General features: G+C 45.3%; 1 protein-coding gene across 2 annotated transcripts in view; it reads left to right on the top strand.

The window, feature by feature from the left end:
• Positions 1–20,437, top strand: part of LIPC (lipase C, hepatic type) — a 131,288-nt gene extending 110,851 nt beyond the window's left edge. The window contains exons 6-9 of one of the 2 annotated variants that reach the window (XM_079125922.1): positions 2,716–2,958; positions 13,926–14,043; positions 15,518–15,736; positions 20,079–20,241. In XM_079125922.1, the coding sequence (XP_078982048.1) occupies positions 2,716–2,958; positions 13,926–14,043; positions 15,518–15,736; positions 20,079–20,190 (692 nt within the window). In that variant the 3' untranslated portion in view covers positions 20,191–20,241. Of the gene's footprint in view, positions 1–2,715; positions 2,959–13,925; positions 14,044–15,517; positions 15,737–20,078 lie in introns of both variants that reach the window. The other variant, XM_079125923.1, reaches the window with a different exon arrangement.
• The last annotated feature ends 205 nt before the right edge of the window (positions 20,438–20,642 follow it).

Below are 20,642 nucleotides of genomic sequence, written 5' to 3' on the forward strand. Positions count from 1 at the left end.
CCCTTCACCTCAGTGCAGAAACTGAATTTATCTGGCTTTATCTGGGTTGTCATCCCACTTCTGTCTCAGATCCCAAAACCCAAACATTAACGTGCACATGGATAACATGCACAGGATCAGAGCACAACACTGAGCAGGGACCACGCCTTCCACAGGCATTCCACATTTCTCCTTACTACAAAACATCCTGATTAAAACATGCCGACTCATTCCAAGCCAACTGGAGCCCCCCACCTTCCACCCACCCCAGTCATCCAAAACTGAGCTGAATGCCCCGCTCTCAGGATTACATCACCACCCTGGCCTCTCACATACCAGCATGACCTTCACACTCCACATCATGTCCTTGGCTGAACTCCCAGCCTTCCACCCGCCCATGCCTCAGAGAGCCTTTTGGGAACTTCCCCTTATCATTGCTTCCGTCTCCCTGGTCACCACCCACCAGTAGTTCCTGCTGATGGCCCAACCCTCCTCCCACATTGCCACCCTCTCTGAGCTCAAAACAGACCACAGGCTACTGTGTAGTAACTACTTGCCTGGTAAACACGTCTCTGGCCAATCACTGCCATTTGCTCTTTTGTGCTAAACTTCAAAATGATACAAGCAAGCATATGTACACAGCTTGCAGGACTTTGAAGGGGGACTCAGTTTTCTTCACCCCTAGGTTCGAAAGTGTTCCCATTCCAGGGCAGTTCTCCCAGCCACTCCTGAACAGAGTATAACCTGATAATTGTCTTCCCCACCCTCACTACCTCCTGGCTGGGTGAGCTTCATGAGTTAATGAATGCCTTCCCCCCAACACACCTCCCCTGGTGCTGGGGATTGAATCCAGGGCCTCGCACTTACTAGGCAAGTGCTCTACCACTGAGCTACCTCCCCAGGCCTTTTAATTTTATTTTGAGACAGCGTCTCACTAAGTTGCCCCAGCTGGCCTAGAACTTGGCTATCTTCCTGCCTCAGCCTCCTGAGAAGCTGGGATTACAGGTGTGCGCCACTATAGCAAGCTGTGAATGTCTTTGAGGCTCAGTATTCTCATTGACAGCAGAAGCCCCAGGGTGCAGGGAGTGGATTAGTGGAAGGCAGCAGCTCGACCTGCCTCCTGGTAGGTGCTCAACCAATGCAGCCATTGGTGACCCAAAGCTGAGATGAAGGGTCTTGGTGTTCGGCCTTGAAATGCTTGGGGAAACAGCTTGTGGCAAATTCACCTGTGCTCTACCTTCATATTAGGTACTTTATGTCTTGTGGTGGTTCCTTAACATTCCTTGAGAATAGTTTGAGAATAATTCACTACAAGGTAGGTTAAGATTTGCAGTGGTATTTTTTTTAAGGTCAAAATTCATGGAAGAACCTCTTAATTTTTAATAGATTCCTCCCAACCTATGACTGACTGATAGTTAACAGCCCAAAAAAAGCAGATAAATCCTGTTGAGGTCAATTCAGCCTATGATCTTAGAGGTTCAGTAGACAATTTCATTATTTAATGTTGGATGCTCAATGGATGCTTTAACGAGGGGTTGCTGTTGATTTATTGAGATTTTGGTAACTATTTTTCTGAATAAAGATTGTTATTTTCATGTTCAAAAAAATTCATGGAAGATAAAACTAGTAAGTTGACTTTGGGAGAGGTAGTCCTGTTTAGTCCTGGTGACTGGGACATGTCTTTTTTTTTTCTTTTGAGATGGGGTTTCACTAAGTTGCTGATGCTTATCCTCAAACCCATTATCCTCCTGCCTCAACCTCCTAAGTAGCTCTGAGATGGACCCCCAACAACATTTACAGGCCTGCATCACAATGCCCTACCATGGCGCATTCTTCTTAATCCAGTGCCACTGCTGGCTTCACAGACCCAAGGGATGAGGTGGCCACTTTGGGACATGAGGCAGGCATTATAAGGGAGGCTTCAGTCACAGGAATGCCTCACTGATCTACCTTTATTAACAGAAGAGGCAGTCTAGTAGAGTAGAGGCAGGAGAAAAGGAGAGGAGAGGGAGGGAAGAGGGAGGATGGGAGGAAAAAGGTGGAAGGAAAAGGGGGGATCTTGAACTGGAATTGATTTCCATGCATATTTGAGTTTGTCAGAATGAACCCTACTACTATGTATCACCATAAAGTTTTAATCAAAGAGAGAGAGAGAGAGAGAGAGAGAGAGAGAGAGAGAGAGAGAGAGAGGGAGAGAGGGAGAGAGAGAGAGAGAGAGAGAGAGAGCCCGTACAACCTGATCCAGCTAACCCACTCCAGGCCCCCACGCTTGGGCTTAGGCATTTTTAACCATTTGAGAAATATCTCTAAAATGAATCACACTACTCTGCTTTCTTAATTTGACTTTTCCTAGTGATGTGAGTTACACATGAAAACACCTACTGTGTGCCTAGGATTTTTCCCTGACACTAAATGACCGAAAGGGATCTACTTCCTTTAATGTTTGTCAGTTCTTCCATCCTGCTGTTGTTAGGGGGCCAACCTTAGCAAACCCACCCCTACGGCTGCAGGGTGCTACCAGTAATCTCCTGTGGGCAGAGAAACAAGATGACCCTTTGAATTGAGAGGCACTTGGGGTTCAGCACTTGGGGTTCAGCCTCTGATCTTAGAGGTTCAGTAGACAATTCCATTATTTAATGTTGGATGCTCAATGGATGCTTTAACGAGGGGTTGCTGTTGATTTATTGATAATAAAGATAATTGAGATGATAATGTTCTACTTGCCCTATGTTCCAGCCATCGCCCAGACCATAAAGTGTGCCCATGAGCGGTCAGTGCACCTCTTCATCGACTCCTTGCTGCACGATCACATGCAGAGCACAGCCTACCAGTGCAGCGACATGGACAGCTTCAGCCAGGGTCTGTGCCTGAGCTGCAAGAAGGGCCGCTGCAATAAGCTGGGCTACCATGTCCGCCAGGAGCGACAGAGCAAGAGCAAGACACTCTTCCTAGTGACCAGAGCCCAGTCCCCCTTCAGAGGTGAGTGCATCCTGGGTCCCTGGTGTGCAAGGCTCAGAAGCTCCTTCCACACTGTTCCCTGGGTTTCTTCAGCTCTGTTAGCACAAAAAGACCAGGCAGGGTGCAAACTTTATGGATCATCTCAGCTTTTTATCCAGAAGTGGGATTACACCTCCAATGGACCCATTCTCCTGGTGGAAAATGAGCCACTGGCCAAAGGAGGAGTTTGGGCTTATATAGGTTACACTGAGAGGTGATTTAGTGAGCATGTTAGTTTGGCACTCAGGAGTTTGGGTTTTGGGGTTGGGGGCTGGTGGTCAGCACCTGGAGAGGATTTATCTTGGAAGAGATGAATGTTTCCTAGAGACTCTCATTCTAGGTTTGCTGAAACACTTTCTCCCCACTAGTGGCCAGCATCTGAAAAGGATTTATCTTGAAAGAGATGAAAGTTATCAATGTATGGCTTTCTTTCTCACTCCCTTTTCCCAGGACACACCATCTTGGGGTTTTTCATTTTCTGTGTCTAACCAGCTCTGCACTCTAGTGTTGCTGCGACTGTACACACTCCAGGCGGCAGCAGCACCAGGCTTCCCCCTTTTCCAAGAATGACCACCTTGCTGTCAAGGATCAGGAGGAGAAACCTTGATAATTTCTGGAGCAATACTTGGTTTGGCATCTCTTCTTTCATTTTCTGTGTTCCCTGGAACATTCGATGTGGAAGGCTCCCAGTGGTCACCTGGACCACATGGCTCTCTCTCATTGTCCAAGGACCTGGAGGGTCTCCAAACCCAGATCTGAACCTAATTCTTCCACTTCCACTCAGGATCCCCGTGAAGAAACAGGGTTCTCAGCTGCATTTTCAGCTCCTCATTTCCACCCCTTAGGTTTGAGTCCACCTTCTTACAGGATATTCTTGTCGTATGGTGATCTTCCCAGGACATGATTCAGCTTCCAGTGTTTCCCAGCCAGATCCCTAACCTTGGGCAGAAATGGAGGACTTGCTCTCTGATTGAAGGAGAAAGGGCTGTGGCCACTTCCTGAGCCTGAGCTGGAGCCGAGGCCAGCAGAGAAACACTCCTTTGAAGCCTAAATCCTCCTGGAGGGAACAAGCCATCTGTTGCCATTAACATTTCTGCCTAATCCTTAAAACAGTTCAGGAGTGATTTTGCATCTTCCAGTTTCACAGCACCCTCTCCACAGTGAGGCCTGGAGGACTTGGTGGTGTGCCCTTCCTTCCTTTATGACTATGCAGATGCTGTGAGGGAGGGGACATGAACTTGGCACTTGCACAGCGTTTTATACAAACAGTACACACAACCTTGGAATACTTGTGGCTCTCAGAGCAGGTAGCAAAGCCAGTAGGGCTGGTTATTTCCCGCTTTATTTATTTTAACTTTTTTTCTATTTATCTATTTATTTTGGTTCTGAGGATAGAACCCAGAACACTTTACCATTGAGCTACATCTCCAGTCCTTTTCATTTTTTATTTAGAGACAGGGTCTTGCTAAGTTACTGAGGACCTTGCTAAGTTGCTAAGACTGGCTTTGAACTTGTGGTCTTCTTGCCTCGGCCTCCGGAGTCCCTGGGATCACAGTACCCAAGTATTTCCCCATTTTAAAGAGGAGAAAGGTATAACGTGGATGGAATGCCCACAGCCACACAGCTTGTGAAGCCTGGAACAGAGTCACCTGATTCCCAGTCGAGTGCTCCTTTGTCATTCCACTTCCCAGTTCAGACTCTCAAGAGAGACTTGTTTTTTAGGCATAGGATTCCTCTGTTTATCTGAAATTAGGTTACCAGCCAGAATTCCTTGATTTGAACCAAGCAGGTCCAGAACTACAGAATCCATTGTGGGCAACAGATAGGCCTCTGAAGCAGTTGGCCTGAGGGGTCAGAGGCTCTCCTCTGTCTGATTCTTAGGGTTGGAGGAGGCAGCTTCCAGAAGCAGGTGAGGGAATTTGGAAGGCCTCTGGCTTTGGGGACCTCCCCCACTACAGGCTGCCAACTGGGAACTCCTTGGGTTAACCCATTCCTGTTCTCAGTGACCTCACCACCTGGATGATGAAGCCTCTCACATAATCACATTCCACTGGATCTACTTTCATCGTGGAATGTCAGTATCGCAGCCATTTTACAGAGGGAGAGATGCAGGCCCAGACAGGGCAAATCATTCGCAGGAACACTGAGTGAATCCTTGGCAAAGCCAGCATTTAGGCTGTGGGCCTTCAATGAGTTGAGCGATTTTTGCTTCAGTAACGTGTCCCTGATCTGTGCAGGAGAGGGGAAGGGAATGCTTTCTGCTTCAGGGCAGTAGAAAGAAAGGAGGCAATTTTTCACCTTCATGGAATGAACTGGAAACTTTATCTGAATGGGGGCTTGACCCAAGTGGAGGATGTCTCCTGAGGGCTTAGAAGTAGAAAGGAGAGATAGAAATCAAAAGAAGGAGTCGGGGGCTGGGGCTGGGGCTCAGTGGCAGAGCGCTTGCCTAACGTGTGAGGCACTGGGTTTGATCCTTAGTACCATAAAAAAATAAACAAATAAAATAAAGGCATGCTGTCTATCTACAACCACAAAAAAAAATTTTTTTTAAAGGAAGTGGAAGCCAAGCATGGTGGTGCACTCCTGCAATCCCAGCAACTTGGGAGGCTGAGGCAGGCGGATCGCAAGTTCAAAGACAGCCTCAGCAATTTAGCAAGGCCCTAAGCAACTTAGTGAGACCCTCTCTCAAAACAAAAAATAAAAATAGCTGGGGATGTGGCTCAGTGGTTAAGTGCTCCTGAGTTCGAACCCCAGTACTAAAAATTAAAAAGGACCAGGAAGTATTTCAATGTATAGCACCCCTGGATTCAATCCCCAATGCCAAAAAAAAAAGAAGAAGAAGGAGGAGGAGGAGGAGGAGGAGGAGGAAGAGTAAAAGGTGAGAGTCAGGTTGTAAGGACCCAACTAGCACTCTTTCAGGATCTCTTTCTTGTAGAGGAGGACCAAGGTCACTCCCTGCTGAGGTTCCAGTGCTGACCCAGGGCCTGCTCTGCACCCACCTGTCTGCTCCTCCCAGAATCCCCCGTTCTATTTATCCTTCCAGTGAGCAAAGTCCTAATCTGCTCCGCCTAGTTTCACACCCCAGTGGGCAGCAGCACTTCTGTGGTAACATGAAGCTGCCCTGGGAGAGCTGGAAACGACACCCTACCACACACGCCTATTTGGAAGCAGTTGCTTATGGGGTGCTGAAATCTGTATCATGCTGTGTTGTCAAGTATGGTACCCACTAACTAACTGTATGTGGCTATTTAAATACAAATTTAAATACTTTAAAGGAAACCAAAAATTTGACTCCTCAGTCATACAAGGCACCTTTCAAATATGTGGCTGCTCTGTCCAAGAGCACAGAAAACATTTCCATCCTTTCAGAAAGTTCTCCACGGTGCCAGCGCGAAGCCTCTAATCCGGGCCACGTAACTACACCATTCTCCACCCATCGTGGCCACAATCATCTCCTACTTGGACCCCAGACTTGTTCCCCTGGCCGTCTCCCGCATGTTGATGACTACTTGTGGATCCTTTACAAAGCAGAGAAACCACAATCTGTATTTTCCAAGGACATCTAATTGTACTATCTATTTTAGCGCAGGGTCTGTTTGGGCAAGATAAACATCGCCTCCTGATTGTAGTTTCACACAGGATGACTAAGTTGGCCTGCATTCCCCTGGCTCCCAAGATGTTTCCACAAAACCATCAAAGGATCTATTTTCTACCACCATCCGCCTGAGTGCGGGTAAACACCCTCTAGGGTGCAGCGGTAGCGCAAGAGAACTGGGAAACGGTCTCCGAGTGAAACGAGGCAATTTATCGCCCACTTCCATTCTCACTCCCTCAGGAGGAAACTTGACCAGCTCGGGAGCCTGTCTGGAAGCAGGGGAGGGGCACTAATCTGTATTGGGTAAGCTCTGTTTAGCAAGTGTCTGGACTAATGCCACTCTCAGAGCAGTGGGAGGAGGTAACAGGGTGGAGGGGGCACTCTGCCCAGGCACCGCACTGGATGTGCAGCAGGAATGACCTCAGTTATCATTCGATCCTCACAGCAACTGAGAGAGAGGCCAAGAGGAAGGTACAGAGACAGAAATGGGGGGCGTGCTAAATTTTCCCATGAATACATTAGGATTCTGAAAGGTTGGATCATCCTTCCAGGGTCACACAATCTATGAATGGTAAGCACCCCATTTAATGGCAGCTGGCCTGGATTCCACACCCTTGCTCCTTTCCCTCCTAAGTGGGGGACCAAGGCCTGCTCGCTGAGTGACCTCACACTCCTCAGTTGTTCCAGTGTGTAATCCGCCTCTTCCCACACTCCTTCCTGGCTCTCTGGGTTCTTCCCCTGGGTTCGCCTTGCCGGAACTTTCTCCCAGCACCCTGGGCCTCCTCCAGCTGAGGAGAGCACTCTGTCGTGCTGGTTGGTGAGATGACTAGCCAAAGTACAACCTGGAGAGGAAGTAGGTGACACAGATGAACACCTTCTAGAAGGTGGGCACCTTTGCATAGCCTTTTGTCACATCCTCACCACCCTGTGAGAGAGCTTTTCAACCCCATTTCACAGATGGGGAAATTGAGCTCCAGAGAAGCTCTGTGTGCACCAGACCACAAGACAGCAGGTGGCAGAGAGGACTCAAACAAACCCAAGTTCCATCTCCCAGTCGAGGACTCTTATCATCATCCCTCAAGAAGCAGCCGGGAGGGGCAAGCATCCAGTCCTGAGACATCATGGATTTATGCAAATGGGGCAGTGCTGTAAGCCCTAACGTGGCCATCAGAGCAGGCACATGCCTACCAGGTCCTCATGCCTCTCCTTCACAGGCGCCTGATCTTGTTCGCCTGCGTATGCCTGCCTCCTGCAGCCACACTCCAGACCGCACCAGCCCTGGACCTCAGTCCCCTGATCATCAGCTTCCCGGAAGTCAGAGCATTTCAATTCTAGTAGCAAATCCTTGGTGCTTCAGGAAACACGAGGGCGCTCATTCCTACCATCTCCACTAGAGAAAATCCATACACTGAGCGGGGCGCGTCCTCTTTGATGTCTGAGACCAGAGGCATAAGATCTCCCAGAGCCAACATCTAATGATTCAGATCTTTTTTTTTTTTTTTTTCTGTGAGAAAAAAAAGAAAAAAGAAGCAAAACATTCTCTTTTCATAAATTCCACAACCTGATGCTCACAGTAGCTGCCATGTGAAAAGAAATTTAATTTTTTTCTTTATGAAGTGTGGCTGGCAGGGTCCACATGGACTAGATCCAGGTTTTTTCCTGGTGAGGAGGATCTCTGGAGGTCTCACATCTCTGCTCCAGATGGAGTCGCCTGATCTCATTCATGTCAACAGACTCTTTCATGCCTTCATCTGTAAGACCGGAAATAATTTCTTCTGCGAGAACTTGGCCTGTGTTGTATGTGTCTCTGCAGCCACAGGATCAGAAGTGTTTTCCCCAGATCATTTTTTAACATCCAAACTAAACATGTCATAAGGCAAAGTGAGCAAAACCATTCACGCTTCTGTCCTTAATCTTCGCAAGAAAATCACTGCATTTTTGTTGTTGTTTTTTGGTGTCAGGTGGGGAAGCAGTAGAGGATGGTAACTTCCTTTTTAAAAAGAAAAATACTTATGCAAATCCAAATAAGAGCAAATAACTAACTCTCTGTATGAAAGGTCCTTTCATGTTGAAAAAAAAATGGATTATATTTCAAGATTTCTGTGACTGTCCCAGCACAGTAGTGACACGGATTCGCTGTGCAGATATGGAGCTGTTCAGGAATTTCCCTGAAAACACAGGTGCTGCGGCTATCATTCCTTTGTGAGCTCTGGGGGTACACACTTACCCAGGCTCCTCAGAGTCTACGCGCCACTGCAGGTTCAGACCTCCTGCATGGGCCCCACACTAGGTGACAAGCCAGGGCCTTGGTAACCATCTGATCCCAACTTCCAGGTTTCACACAAGCAACTTCCCCCAGAACCACAGCATCTCAGACGGGGAATTCCATCTCCTCCTACTCACAGTTTAAGAAAAGGGGAAGACGAATGCACATCCCCAGTACAGGGACATGAAACATTTATCCATACTCAGGGTAGACATTCAGGAGACAGGAGGGTGGACTCTGCTGCAGGGCTGACCCAGGATGCATGTCAAAGGCTCAGAGCAGGCACTTTGTCTTGGCAGCTTCTTTGGAGGCAGATTTGACAGCAGCTTTTCTTCAGGGCCGAGCTTTGAAAGGGCAGGCTCAGTTTGCAGGACCCAAACACCCAGGAGACATGGAAGGGTCTTTTGGAATTAGATACCGAGGTTCAAATTCTGCTCCACCCCAAATGACTTCCTTGTCCGTAATTCAGCAGGATCATTAGCATGGTGTCAGTCTCAGCAAAAAACACTTCACTTCCCTGGGTCAGCAGAAAGAGCAAGTGGGAGAGGGCAGGAAGGTATGAAGAAAATCAACAAGGGCTCTTTCCGCACCTTGAATCCAGCAGCAGGATGGAAGAAGCAGGGAAGGGACTGGTCCCTGGAGAGACCATGCTGTGGAGGTGGGGCTGCTGCTAATCCTGGGGCAGCTGCTGCACAGTCAGCCCCTAACACAGGAGGGAGCAGAGGAGAGATCCCTCCCTTCTTTGCTCTGTCCTAATCTCCACTGGTGCCTCCCCAGTGACCAAACCCAACCAGAAACCAGTTGGGAAGGGAGCCCAGAGAAACAGCCAGTAAGGTCACATCATCCTGGGGCTCAGAGCAGGGCAGAGAAGGGTGAAGCGTGGATGTCTAGGTAGAGGTAGGAAATGCAGACTGGCCAGCATGCTACCATTAGTTTTACTATAAGGACCAAAAACAAGGTAGGTAAAATGCTGAGTATGTAACCTGATGCATAGTGGGATCTCAGCAAACGGAAGCTCTTTTTCACTCTTCCTAGTTACAATCAGGATCTGGGATGCAGTATACATCCTATGTGGTTCATCACACAAAGATCCCATTAAGTACTCCTTGGATGCCTTGGGAATGCTGGGCATTTGTGGAGATGCAGTGACGTCTCCCCAAGACTGTCTCCCCTGATAAGGCAGAATGTGGCAGGGTCCCATGAGTGACTCTGTCCCTTGGCTGTAAGCTCCTTCAAGGCCAAGACACAGCAGCTTCTAGGTCTCTTGTTTTCTTTTTAAATATTTTAAAAAGTTCTTTCTTTTCCTAGTTAAAATATTATGCTTTTGTAGAAAATATGGATCTTGCAGAAAAGCATAAAGAAGAGAATGAAAATCACCTCTCTGCCCTCTCCAGGGCTAAGTGCTGTTAATATTTTTGTGAATATCCCTGCTTCTATGCATTGTTTGGTAGAGTTGGTCTCATACTAGATATGCAATTTCATATCCTGGTGGGGCTTTTTTGTGGGGGGAGAGATGTTCTTTTCTGTTCTTTTTCATAAGCATTGAAAGCATACCCAAAATATCTTTTAATGGTTTCGTAAGAGTAATCACACCGCTGGGCATGTGAACTCAATCAGCAGACTAACTTCTGATCCCAGCCTCACCAGTTACTAGCCACATGACAGTAGGCTCGTGGCCTAACTTTGTAAAATAACATGGGAGGGAAGACAAAGCAAGCATCTTATAAAATGTAAAGGCAAGTGAGATGATCCTGTGAAGCATTTAGCTCTGTCTGTGACATAGTAAAACACTAAAATGTGGTTATCAAAATTGTCACTATTAGTGGTGTGGTGGCAGGTGTATTGCGTTCCAGCTACTTAGGAGGCTGAGGCAAGAGGAGAGCTTGAACGCAGGAGTTTGGAGCTGGCCTGGGCAACACAGCAGGATCCCATCTCAAAAAAAAAAAAAAAAAAAAGAATTGTCATTATCAGTTTCATAGCCACTCCTCTTTGACTGAATATTTAGGGCATTTCTGGTATATTTTTAAATAAATAATTGGTATGACATTTTAAAATTTACATCTCTTGCAGGCCATATAGCCCACCTCGTAGAGTGCCTGCCTCTCATGCTGGAGGCCCAGGTTCGAGTCCCCAGCACTGTGTGATTATGGAAATCACAAACAAACAAAACCGAAAATTTACATCTCTTTTCACATTTCAACTTTTTCTTTAGGAGATATAAAACTATTGGTCCTGCGTATAGACATTTAAATGGTCAAGTTCTGGAACTAGGCTGCCTGGGCTTACCTCCCAGTTACGCTGCTTATAACTAGCTGTGTGATCTTTAGAAAGTCACTTAACCTCTCTGTGCTTCAGTATTCTCTTCTCTAAAATGAAATAGTAACAGTATCAGTTGTTGTGGGGGTTAAATGAGATAATAGATGCAAAGCATATGACAGAAAGTAAATACATGCATAAGAGCCCATGGTATTATCATGCATACTGCCAATTATACAGTTTCATTCATTCATCCCCAATAGCCAAATAGCACTGAGCTGAGCACCCAGAATTCCAACTAGTACATTAGACTGAATTGAAAATCCATGTCTGTGGGGTCCTTGAGTTTACCTGAATTCAACTTATTACACTGGTCACTTGTTACAGGCTTCCCCAAATGCTGTAAGACCTCCCCAGAGGCTTCTGGGATGAAGGCCTCCCCAGGGTTCAGGGACCCTTCCTGGCACTTGGGCCCTCAGCACCTTTCTTATTTCTTGCCACAGCCTTTGGTGATGTCTTAAGGTCATTAGGCTAGTTTGTGTAGGCTCAAGAATTTGAGCACTTACTCATCCAGGGCTCCGTGCTCAGTGCCCGACATTACCCAGGTTAGCTCTCCCCAAGCATCTGGACCCCTGGCATACAAATCAACTCTTAGCGGTCCGTCCTTGTTAACAACATAAACATTTGGTGCTTCAAAAACAGCCCCATAAGTAAACCTAGAGATAGAATCTGTAGGCGCAGGAGCAAATCTGCCACAAAATCCAAATGGGAGACGGTCGATGCCCACGGATAGATTGGGTAAATCATCTAGAGGCGCAGAAACATCTGCACACCAGACTGAGCCAGCGTGCTGGCGATGGTACTGCCAGGCTTGTCGTGTGGCTTCCGAGCTGATGTGATTCCACATGCTGAACATGAGGGAGGGATGGTTGAAGGGCTGGTTACCATGATCTAAGCTTTCCAAAGGAATCTAAAATAGAGCTGGAAGCTCAGCTGCTAAATCCTCAGAAGTGATTTCCATCTTGCTCGAAGTTAGTACGCATCCTGATATATCACCTCCAAGCAAACAGTTGGTTCACGCCCCAAAAGTTTGTTAAGCACCTACTATATTCAAGGCATCACGTTAGGATCGGTGGGTTGATCTTTATCTAGAAATGGAAAGGCAAATACACACAAGCACACTGTATATCTTCTATCCTTTGCCCCAGGCAGATATCCATCTTCCCAAGAGTGGGTGTGGTCTCAGAATCCATCTCAAACTAGGGCCCCCGGCAGTCACCACTAATCAGATAGAGTTGATGTGTCATACTAAGCCTGTGGCCATCCTGCAGCTGGAACACCGCTGACAAGTAGTTTATGGAGACAGTAAGACAAAGGCCAAGCAGTGATCAACTACTTGAGAATGAAGTAGGATCCACACAGTATCGGGGATTGAGCCCAGGGGTGCTCTACCACTGGGCTACAGCTCCAGCTAAATTGCCCAGACGGGCCTTGAATTTACGATCCTGCCACCTCAGCTTTCCAAGCTAAGGAACCACTGTGCCAAGTCTAAATGGTGTGATCTAGAAAACAGCCCCATAGCCAGTTACAGCAGCACACGTATAATCCCAGCTACTTGGGAGGTTGAAGCAGGAGGAGCCGAGGTTTAAGGTTAGCCTACCAACCTTGTGAGTCCCTGTCTCAAATTAAAAAATAGAAAGGGTTGGGGATGTAGCTCAGTGGTAGAGTGCCCTGGGTTCAATCCTTTAATGAGAGAGAGAGAGAGACAGAGAGAGGTTGAAGGAAGGCAGGCAGGAGAGAGGGGGAGGGAGGGAAGGAGGGAAGAAACCCCACAGCTGGTTGGTATGATGATGCAGGCTAAACCAGGCCCCTTGGAGACTTCCAATAGATTAAGGGCAGCTGTGAGGTCAGATCCTGCTATGTGACTTGAGCAAGCCACTTCGTTCTTTCTGAGCCCCAGTTTTCTTATTCACAAAATGCAGACAATAATAGCACACCTACATGTAGGGTTATCCTCATGAGCACATGGGATGATGCAGGGGCTAGTATTTAGCAGTGCCTGCCTTCCAGCAAACAATTTGCTTTTATTAATTAAAAGATAGACTGTATTTAGACAAGGAAGAATAAACAAATGACCCTCTTTCAACAACCTAGAAGGACATGCTAGACAGTCGAGTTGGTAAGACAGACAAGTGGAGACCCAGGTTTTAGAATTAGAATCTTCTTGTTTCCATTGGGAAGGATGCTCATTGAACCCCTGGCTTATGGACAAGAAGTGTCCAGAACACACAGATATGGTCATTAGGGCCTACATTTCTTAGCTGGGTTCTGCCCCAACATCAGACAGACACAAAAGTGTAAAACAGCAGTGTGTTTTCTTTCCTCTTGCCATTGTGAGGAACTCTGGCCAATGACATGAAATACTGTAGTAGACTTGCATCCGGAAATCAATGAGAATGGCAAATATCACACTCCTATACTTTATTCTGCAATCTTTTTTGTTGGACAATATTTATCTTTTATCTTTTTTGCTTTGTGGTGCTGGGGATTGAACCCAGGGTCTCACGCATGTTAGGCAAGCACTCTACCACTGAACTACACCCCTGGCCCTTATACACTGTAAACACAATATAAGTCCTGTGTAGAAATTTAGGATATACAGAGAAGGAGAGAGAAGAAGATGAAAAGCAATCACAGTCCCACCAGGGGAAAAAACATTGTCAACATTTGTAATCTATCCATCCAAAATTTTCTTCATTTTTAAATTTTAGGAAATATAAGATTTTTTAAAATTAAAACTTCTTGCTTAACACCCCCCCCCCCTCTCACTAGTTTATCATTACCAGTTCAAGATCCAGTTCATCAACCAAATCGAGAAGCCAGTAGAACCAACTTTCACCATGTCACTCCTTGGAACAAAAGAGGAAGTGAAGAAAATTCCCATCACTCTGTGAGTACGAGGTGCCCCACTGTGGGGTGGGGGGGCATGCTTGTTTTTCTCACAGGGTCTGGATGGACTTTGCTTTTCAAGGATCAGGCCAGACATAGATTACTCTTCTCTTCATATTATGGCAGCTCCAAACACCCTGTCCAAGGTGACATTCACCCAACCTAGCCCCTTGAGACCCTTCTCTACCTGCACATATGACCCTACTGATGCCCTGTGAGCAGAGAGGGAAGTCAGAGATAGCCCCCTAGCTACAGTCCAGGAAGCAGATCCTGGCAGGGAGCAGTGGCAAGGGATAGAGCAGGTGTCCACAAGAAGGCCCAGAGCACCTTTCTGGTGAGTCCTAGAAAGCATAGCCCAGAAGCAAAATCAGTATCATTCAATTTAGCACACATTTCCAGTCTCAATAAGCCTGTTGTGCCAGTCCCCACCACCACATCTGTCCCTGGAGCTGTTACACACCTCACCTAACACCAGCAGCAGTCCCACAGAGCCTCCCTTGAAGACTTCCCAGCTTCACCAGCCAGAAAATGCACGGAGCTGTTTTTTTCTGGCATCTTGACTCTGGGCATGAACACTCCTGAGAAGCCACAGCAGCCCTCACCCACTCCAGGAATGGTCCTCCGCTTGCTGAAGATTGCCCCGAGGTTCAGGTCTCTGGTGGGCACACTGATTCAGTCATTCAGCAAGCACTTGGTGCTCTGCCATGGAGGAAGAGAGGACCCTACCCTAGGATGCTCACGGGCGAGCAGCAGGGGGGATTCCCACGTATTCACAACATACCGCAGGAAGAACTAGGATGAGCCACACCAGGGAAGCCTCCATCCATCCGCATCACTCTAAATCGCATGATACCTCTGCACTATATATCATCTCTCCCCCAGGGGACTGTTCTCAGTGGTGGAAAGGGCATCTAGCTGCTCTGTCAATGTTGGGATACCTTAATGTCTTGGAGATTAGTGAGTAAAGCTGCTAATGATGCCTCAAAGTCTGATCTAAATCTTGGTCTAAATTGGCACAGCCTTTATCCTATTTGGTTTTTCTGTTACTGTTATGCTTTGTTGCTTTAATAGATGTTTCTATTTGCATGGGGGGAGGGGAACATTGCTGGGGAGAGAAGAATATGGTATGGGTGTCTGCATTAATCACCCACAGAAAGCCACACTGTCCAGAGACCACTGCTGAAGCCACACTGTCTCCCCAGGCTTCTTCCTGTCAAGCTACAGAAAGTTAACTAGATTCATGGTAGCAGAACATCTCAGAAACTTTTTAATATGTTAATTCATAAAACAATATGGTTTTCCCAACTGTACTGTCTGAAAAAACTTTTTTCATCCTGCCATGCCCATTGTCTTCTCCATTAAACCCCATAAAGTATCATCCCAAGTAACTCAGGCCACTTGGTGCATCCTGAATGTGCCTAAGTATCATTTCACTGTTAAAACTAAACTAAGTCTGGTTTCCTTTGCATCTTCAGGGGTGAAGGAATTATTAGTAATAAAACCTATTCCTTTCTTATCACATTGGATTTGGACATTGGTGAGCTGATCATGATCAAGTTCAAGTGGGAAAACAGCGCTGTGTGGGCCAATGTATGGAACACGGTCCAGACCATCATCCCATGGGGCACAGAGCCCCGCTACTCAGGCCTTGTTCTAAAGACCATCCGAGTCAAAGCCGGAGAAACCCAGCAAAGGTGAGGACTGGTGCCACCACCTAGGAACTAACGTATTCAGCACCCACAGGTGCCGGGCAGTTTCACAGTTCAGCAGCACCTTTGTTGAATGCAGTGGGCATCACAAGGCCTTAACAACAGAGTGTGGTTACTCAGAAAGGTGAAGTACCATCCCCAGGTCACAGGGCACAGCTGGAAAGATTTGCACTAAGGTCTTCTGACTGCGTGTCCAGCCTTTCCCCAACACCCATGGTTAACAGCTACCTCCCTCTGGAGTTTGAGAACCTCTCACCAGCCTGGGCTTCTCAAACTTCACTGTCCAGATGAATCACCAGGTGAAGAGTGTCCCTGGCCCAAGGTGCTGCTAGTAGATACAACGTCTCTTGTTTACCTAGAAAAACACTTTGGACAATTGCAATTTACCTTTCCCTGTGGGGATGCTTTTCAAATCTTGGATGCCAAAGACTCACTGAGAAGCTTATTAAATATGCAGAATTCCTGGACCTACCTTTGGGGCTTTTGATTCACTGTGGTCTTGGAAAGGACACAGATTGCATGTTTTTTTTGTTGTTGTTGTTGTTGTTGTTTTTTTAAAGAGCCCTAAGAAATTCTAATGGGAACAAATAGACTATCCTTAAGAAATGCAGCCCATGTGATTTATCATCTCTCCTGGGCCCAAAGTCCCCAGGGACAAAAAGGTATTGGGGTCGGGAGTGGGGAGTAAAGGAAAGGAAGGGTGGTCCAGCTGCTCCTACAGCCTTCTTAGAGCAAAGAGAAGCCCAACACATTTTACCATGGCAACCATGCTTTTCTGTATTCTCTGTGACAGGACGATTCTGTGCTTCCCCAGGCCCTTCCCTATCTCTGCCCTTCTGAATCTGAGAAACTTGTCTCTTCCCTCCTGCTTTCCTTTGTTGGGAAGCCCATTTCTCTCTTTGGCTTTGCCTTTAGCGGAGATGGAAAACAGACTTCTAACCTCTGAACTGCACACCTCCCTCAGGCTCGGGTTTCACTGCCAGGAGACCACACATGGCAGATTTATGCCCCTTGGGTCCCTTATACAACCACACTCTGAGATTTTATCTCCCTAGGATGCAAAATCCTGGCAATTACTAAGAGCATACTCTGCGGTCTGCCAACAGATTTCTCCACATGATCCATCTGAGAAAATTAAACTGCGTCTCTCCTCTTATACACTTAGCTGTTCTTGCATGACTTTTTGGCCCTTTGGAGCAATGCTACTTCTGAGTGTTGTCCCTCCCTACATTCTCTTAATTAGAGAGTCATTCTTCTGTGTTGGTGGCTTTTCACCATGGTAATTCTGAGTGCCTTGCCCTACTATCTGCACTGCTGCACACCCCCAGGGGGACTGAAGAGGGAAAGAGGAGAGGGAAGAGGCTGGCACCTAGAGAACAGCCACAGCTTGGGGGGCATTGAACAAAGCGCTCCCTAATATTAATCCCACATAGCCTTTCCAGCGACCCTGACCTGGATAGCACTGACTGTACAGATTAGAAATCTGAGGCCCACATGTGCTTCAGGTTTGTCTGATTTATTGCCTGTTTGTCACCCATGCACTGTTTCCAACAGCAACCTCCTCCATAAGTCCTGGCCAAATTAATCTGATTTTTCTTACTCTAATTTAGCAGAGTTGTAATCCTGGACATTAACATACAGGTTCATCAAACCCCCGGCTTATTGGAGATACATACTTGAAAGGGGAGGTGTCCCAGGGCTGTGGGTGCTATAGTTTTTCATGCTATAATACTGAGTGCCTTCTATGTGTCTACACAATACCAGGTGCCATTGGAGACATTCCTCAAAAGAAATAAATTAAATATATATGTATATAAATATATATATATTTATATTATATATATGTATGTATATGAATTGTGGCTCTTGGCATGAAGAAACTCCAGAACCTAATTAGGAAAACAAGATGACTTATTTTTACTAATGGTGGGCCCTATCCCAGGGCTTCTTAAACTTTAAGTACATATAAATTATCTAGAAATTATGTCTAAATGCAGGTTCTGCCTCAGTGGGTTGGGTGGGACCTGACAGTCTGCATTTCTGACAGTTCCCAAGGAATGCCGCGCTGCTGCTGCTGCTGGTCAGTGGACCACACTCTGAGTAACAAGAGACCAGCAGTCTAGAAGTCTTAAAAAAAAAAAAAAAAAAAAAAAAGAGTTTAGGCTGTTGCTACTGGAGTTGTGCTGTAACAGGCTTTGAGGGCAAGAGGCACTTCCAGGAGACAGGTAGTGAGTCAAGCAATATGATAGGCAGAACCAAAAAGTGTCTGCATCAGCCTATCCTAAATTTAAATTTTTTTACCTCACTGCTTACCACTGCTATAGCCCCAGATAATAACTTTACTTCTTTGAGACTCAGTTCTTTGGTAATAAATGAGAATGATAAAAAGTATGTCCCATGAGACTAATAGCAACTACCAATTTTTCAGTACCTTTTGCAAACCAAAATTCAGTCAGGACACAAACATTAAACCCTGTATTCTTAATCACTCTGCTAACTGCAAGGAAAAAAGATAAGTTGGTTAAGAAACTTGCTCAGAGCCTGCATGGGAGAAAGTTTTTCCCCAAAGGCACAACCAGGGATGGATGAGTAAGATTGTGTAGTCGGATAAAGAGAAAGAACAGAAAGTGTTGGCCCTACAGCAAGACATAAGTAATTGTTTGAACATAATGAGAAAAATGTTCAATTTCCACTGTAATCACGTCAATGCAAAACAAAAAAATCAATGAAATTATCAGTGGTCACCCATAAGTTTGGCAGGAATTAAAAGGGAGATAACATCCAGAATTGATGAAAGTGTACAAAAACAGGCATTCTCAGAAACAATTAATGGAGGTTCACATTATAGAAATTTTGCCGGGAAATTTCATTCAACTAATGTTCAGTGAGCACCTACCTTATGCTAGACACTGTTATGGGCAGCAGGCACATAGCAGTCAGCAAAACAAGTCCTTGGTCTCATGGAGCTTACATTATCAAAATTTTAAGTAGGTACAATAACCCAGATTTTACTTCTAAGTATCTATTTTGGTAGATATTTCATACATACTAAAAATGTACACAAGGACATAGGCATAAAAAACAAAGTTTGTTGCAAAACTATTTGTAAATATTGAGAAAATATCAATGCCCATCAATAGGAAAATACTAAATGCCTTGTGGCATATCTATATAATTGAATGTTAGGCAGCAGCTAAAAAAAAATAGACTTAATATGTATTGATAGGTACAGATCTCTGGGTGAATTATGTGATGACAAGGAAAAACTGCAGAAGATATAAGCAGTAAGTCTCACTTCTATTTTTAAAACTTTATACTTGCGTGTGAATATTGATGTATATAAAAATAGGTCTATAAAGACCTAAACCAAACCATGAAAGTAAAGAGGGCAGTGATGTTAGTGAAAGGTGGTGGTGAATAGGGTGTTTAATATTTGACATTGTATATTTCTCTACAATTTGAATTTTTCAGGAATGCATTCATAAATAACTCATATCACCCTTTTAAAGGGTCTGATTTAATAAATATTTGACCTCTGATGCGATCCAAAGAAAAAATTATTCTCTGTGACTACTGGTTAGATAGGTAGGTAGGTAGGAAGATAGATAGATAGATAGATAGATAGATAGATAGATAGATAGATAGATAGATAGATGATAGATAGATAGATAAAAAGATAATACAATTGAAGTTAATATAAAATGGCATCCTCAGGTCAACCTAGTGGTCACAACAGGCTAGCAACTGGCATCCAAGACAGACCCAAAACACATGTCCAGTTCTCTTTAGCTGGACAGTTTCTGCATCAATAAAAGGAAGGGGCGGAGCGACAAGCTGAGCTAGGCAGAGGCTGATGGTGAAGGCCGATGACAGTGGCCTTACACCAACACCTTTAAGAATGGTATGGATAAACTGAAGCATGTCCAAAGAAGGAGAGCTTGGAGTGAAGCCTGTCTTCGGAGGAGGAGGAATTCTGGAGGAACTTGCATGTCTGCCCTGGAGTCAGGGCAATGCAGTAAAAGAAACAAGTCGCTCTCAAAACTTTGATGAGCTATTACAAAGGAGAACAAAGGAAGGCTGCCCCTAGGGCTTTCAGTTCCTTCAGAACCAGTCACCCAGTGCAGAGTCCTGGGAAGCTTACACTGATTGCTTTCACTGACTTGGGTTTTGTTTCTCTCTGAAGTTATGAAAATATCTTCAAACATAGGGATCTAGGAGAAGAAAGTACATCACATGCATTACACAACTTGAGCAGCATTTGATAAAGGAGGAAACACTTCAATAAGCACCATCTAAAACTTAATGCTGTTTGTGTTTTCTATTTCAGAATGACATTTTGCTCAGAAAACATGGATGATCTACAACTTCACCCAACACAGGAGAAAATCTTTGTGAAGTGCGAAGTAAACTCGAAAATATCAAAGCAAAAGATCAGATGAGCTTGATGAAGCCCAGTATAAAGAATAAATGAATCTTATTCCTTATCTGGATCAGTCGCCTTCTTTGGAAACCAAAATTACATGAAGAATCTTGTATAAATCTAAATAGAGTTTAGATCTAAAGGGGGTATGTTTCCCTACTATTAACTGAGGTTTTAAAACTATATTATACAACTATTTTCAAGTGTTAGTACAACTAAAAGTCTCCCAATTTTATGTCTAATTAAATGTTAATATATGCAAATGAGTACAAATGTAAGAGCATTTTAGACCTGTTATTCTAATTTAAATTTTTTAATTAAGTCAAATTTCCCATATTTCCTTGCAAGTTTATTCTGATCAGTTTTTGAACCAGGCTGGAAAAATACTTCTTTATTATATAACTAGCACTTCAATAAAGCAAAATTCTAATTAATCACTGGTTGTATACAACACACACACTCTTGCAGACA

This window comes from Sciurus vulgaris (assembly GCF_902686455.1).
Source record: "Sciurus vulgaris genome assembly, chromosome: 2".
NCBI classification, from domain to species: domain Eukaryota; kingdom Metazoa; phylum Chordata; class Mammalia; order Rodentia; family Sciuridae; genus Sciurus; species Sciurus vulgaris.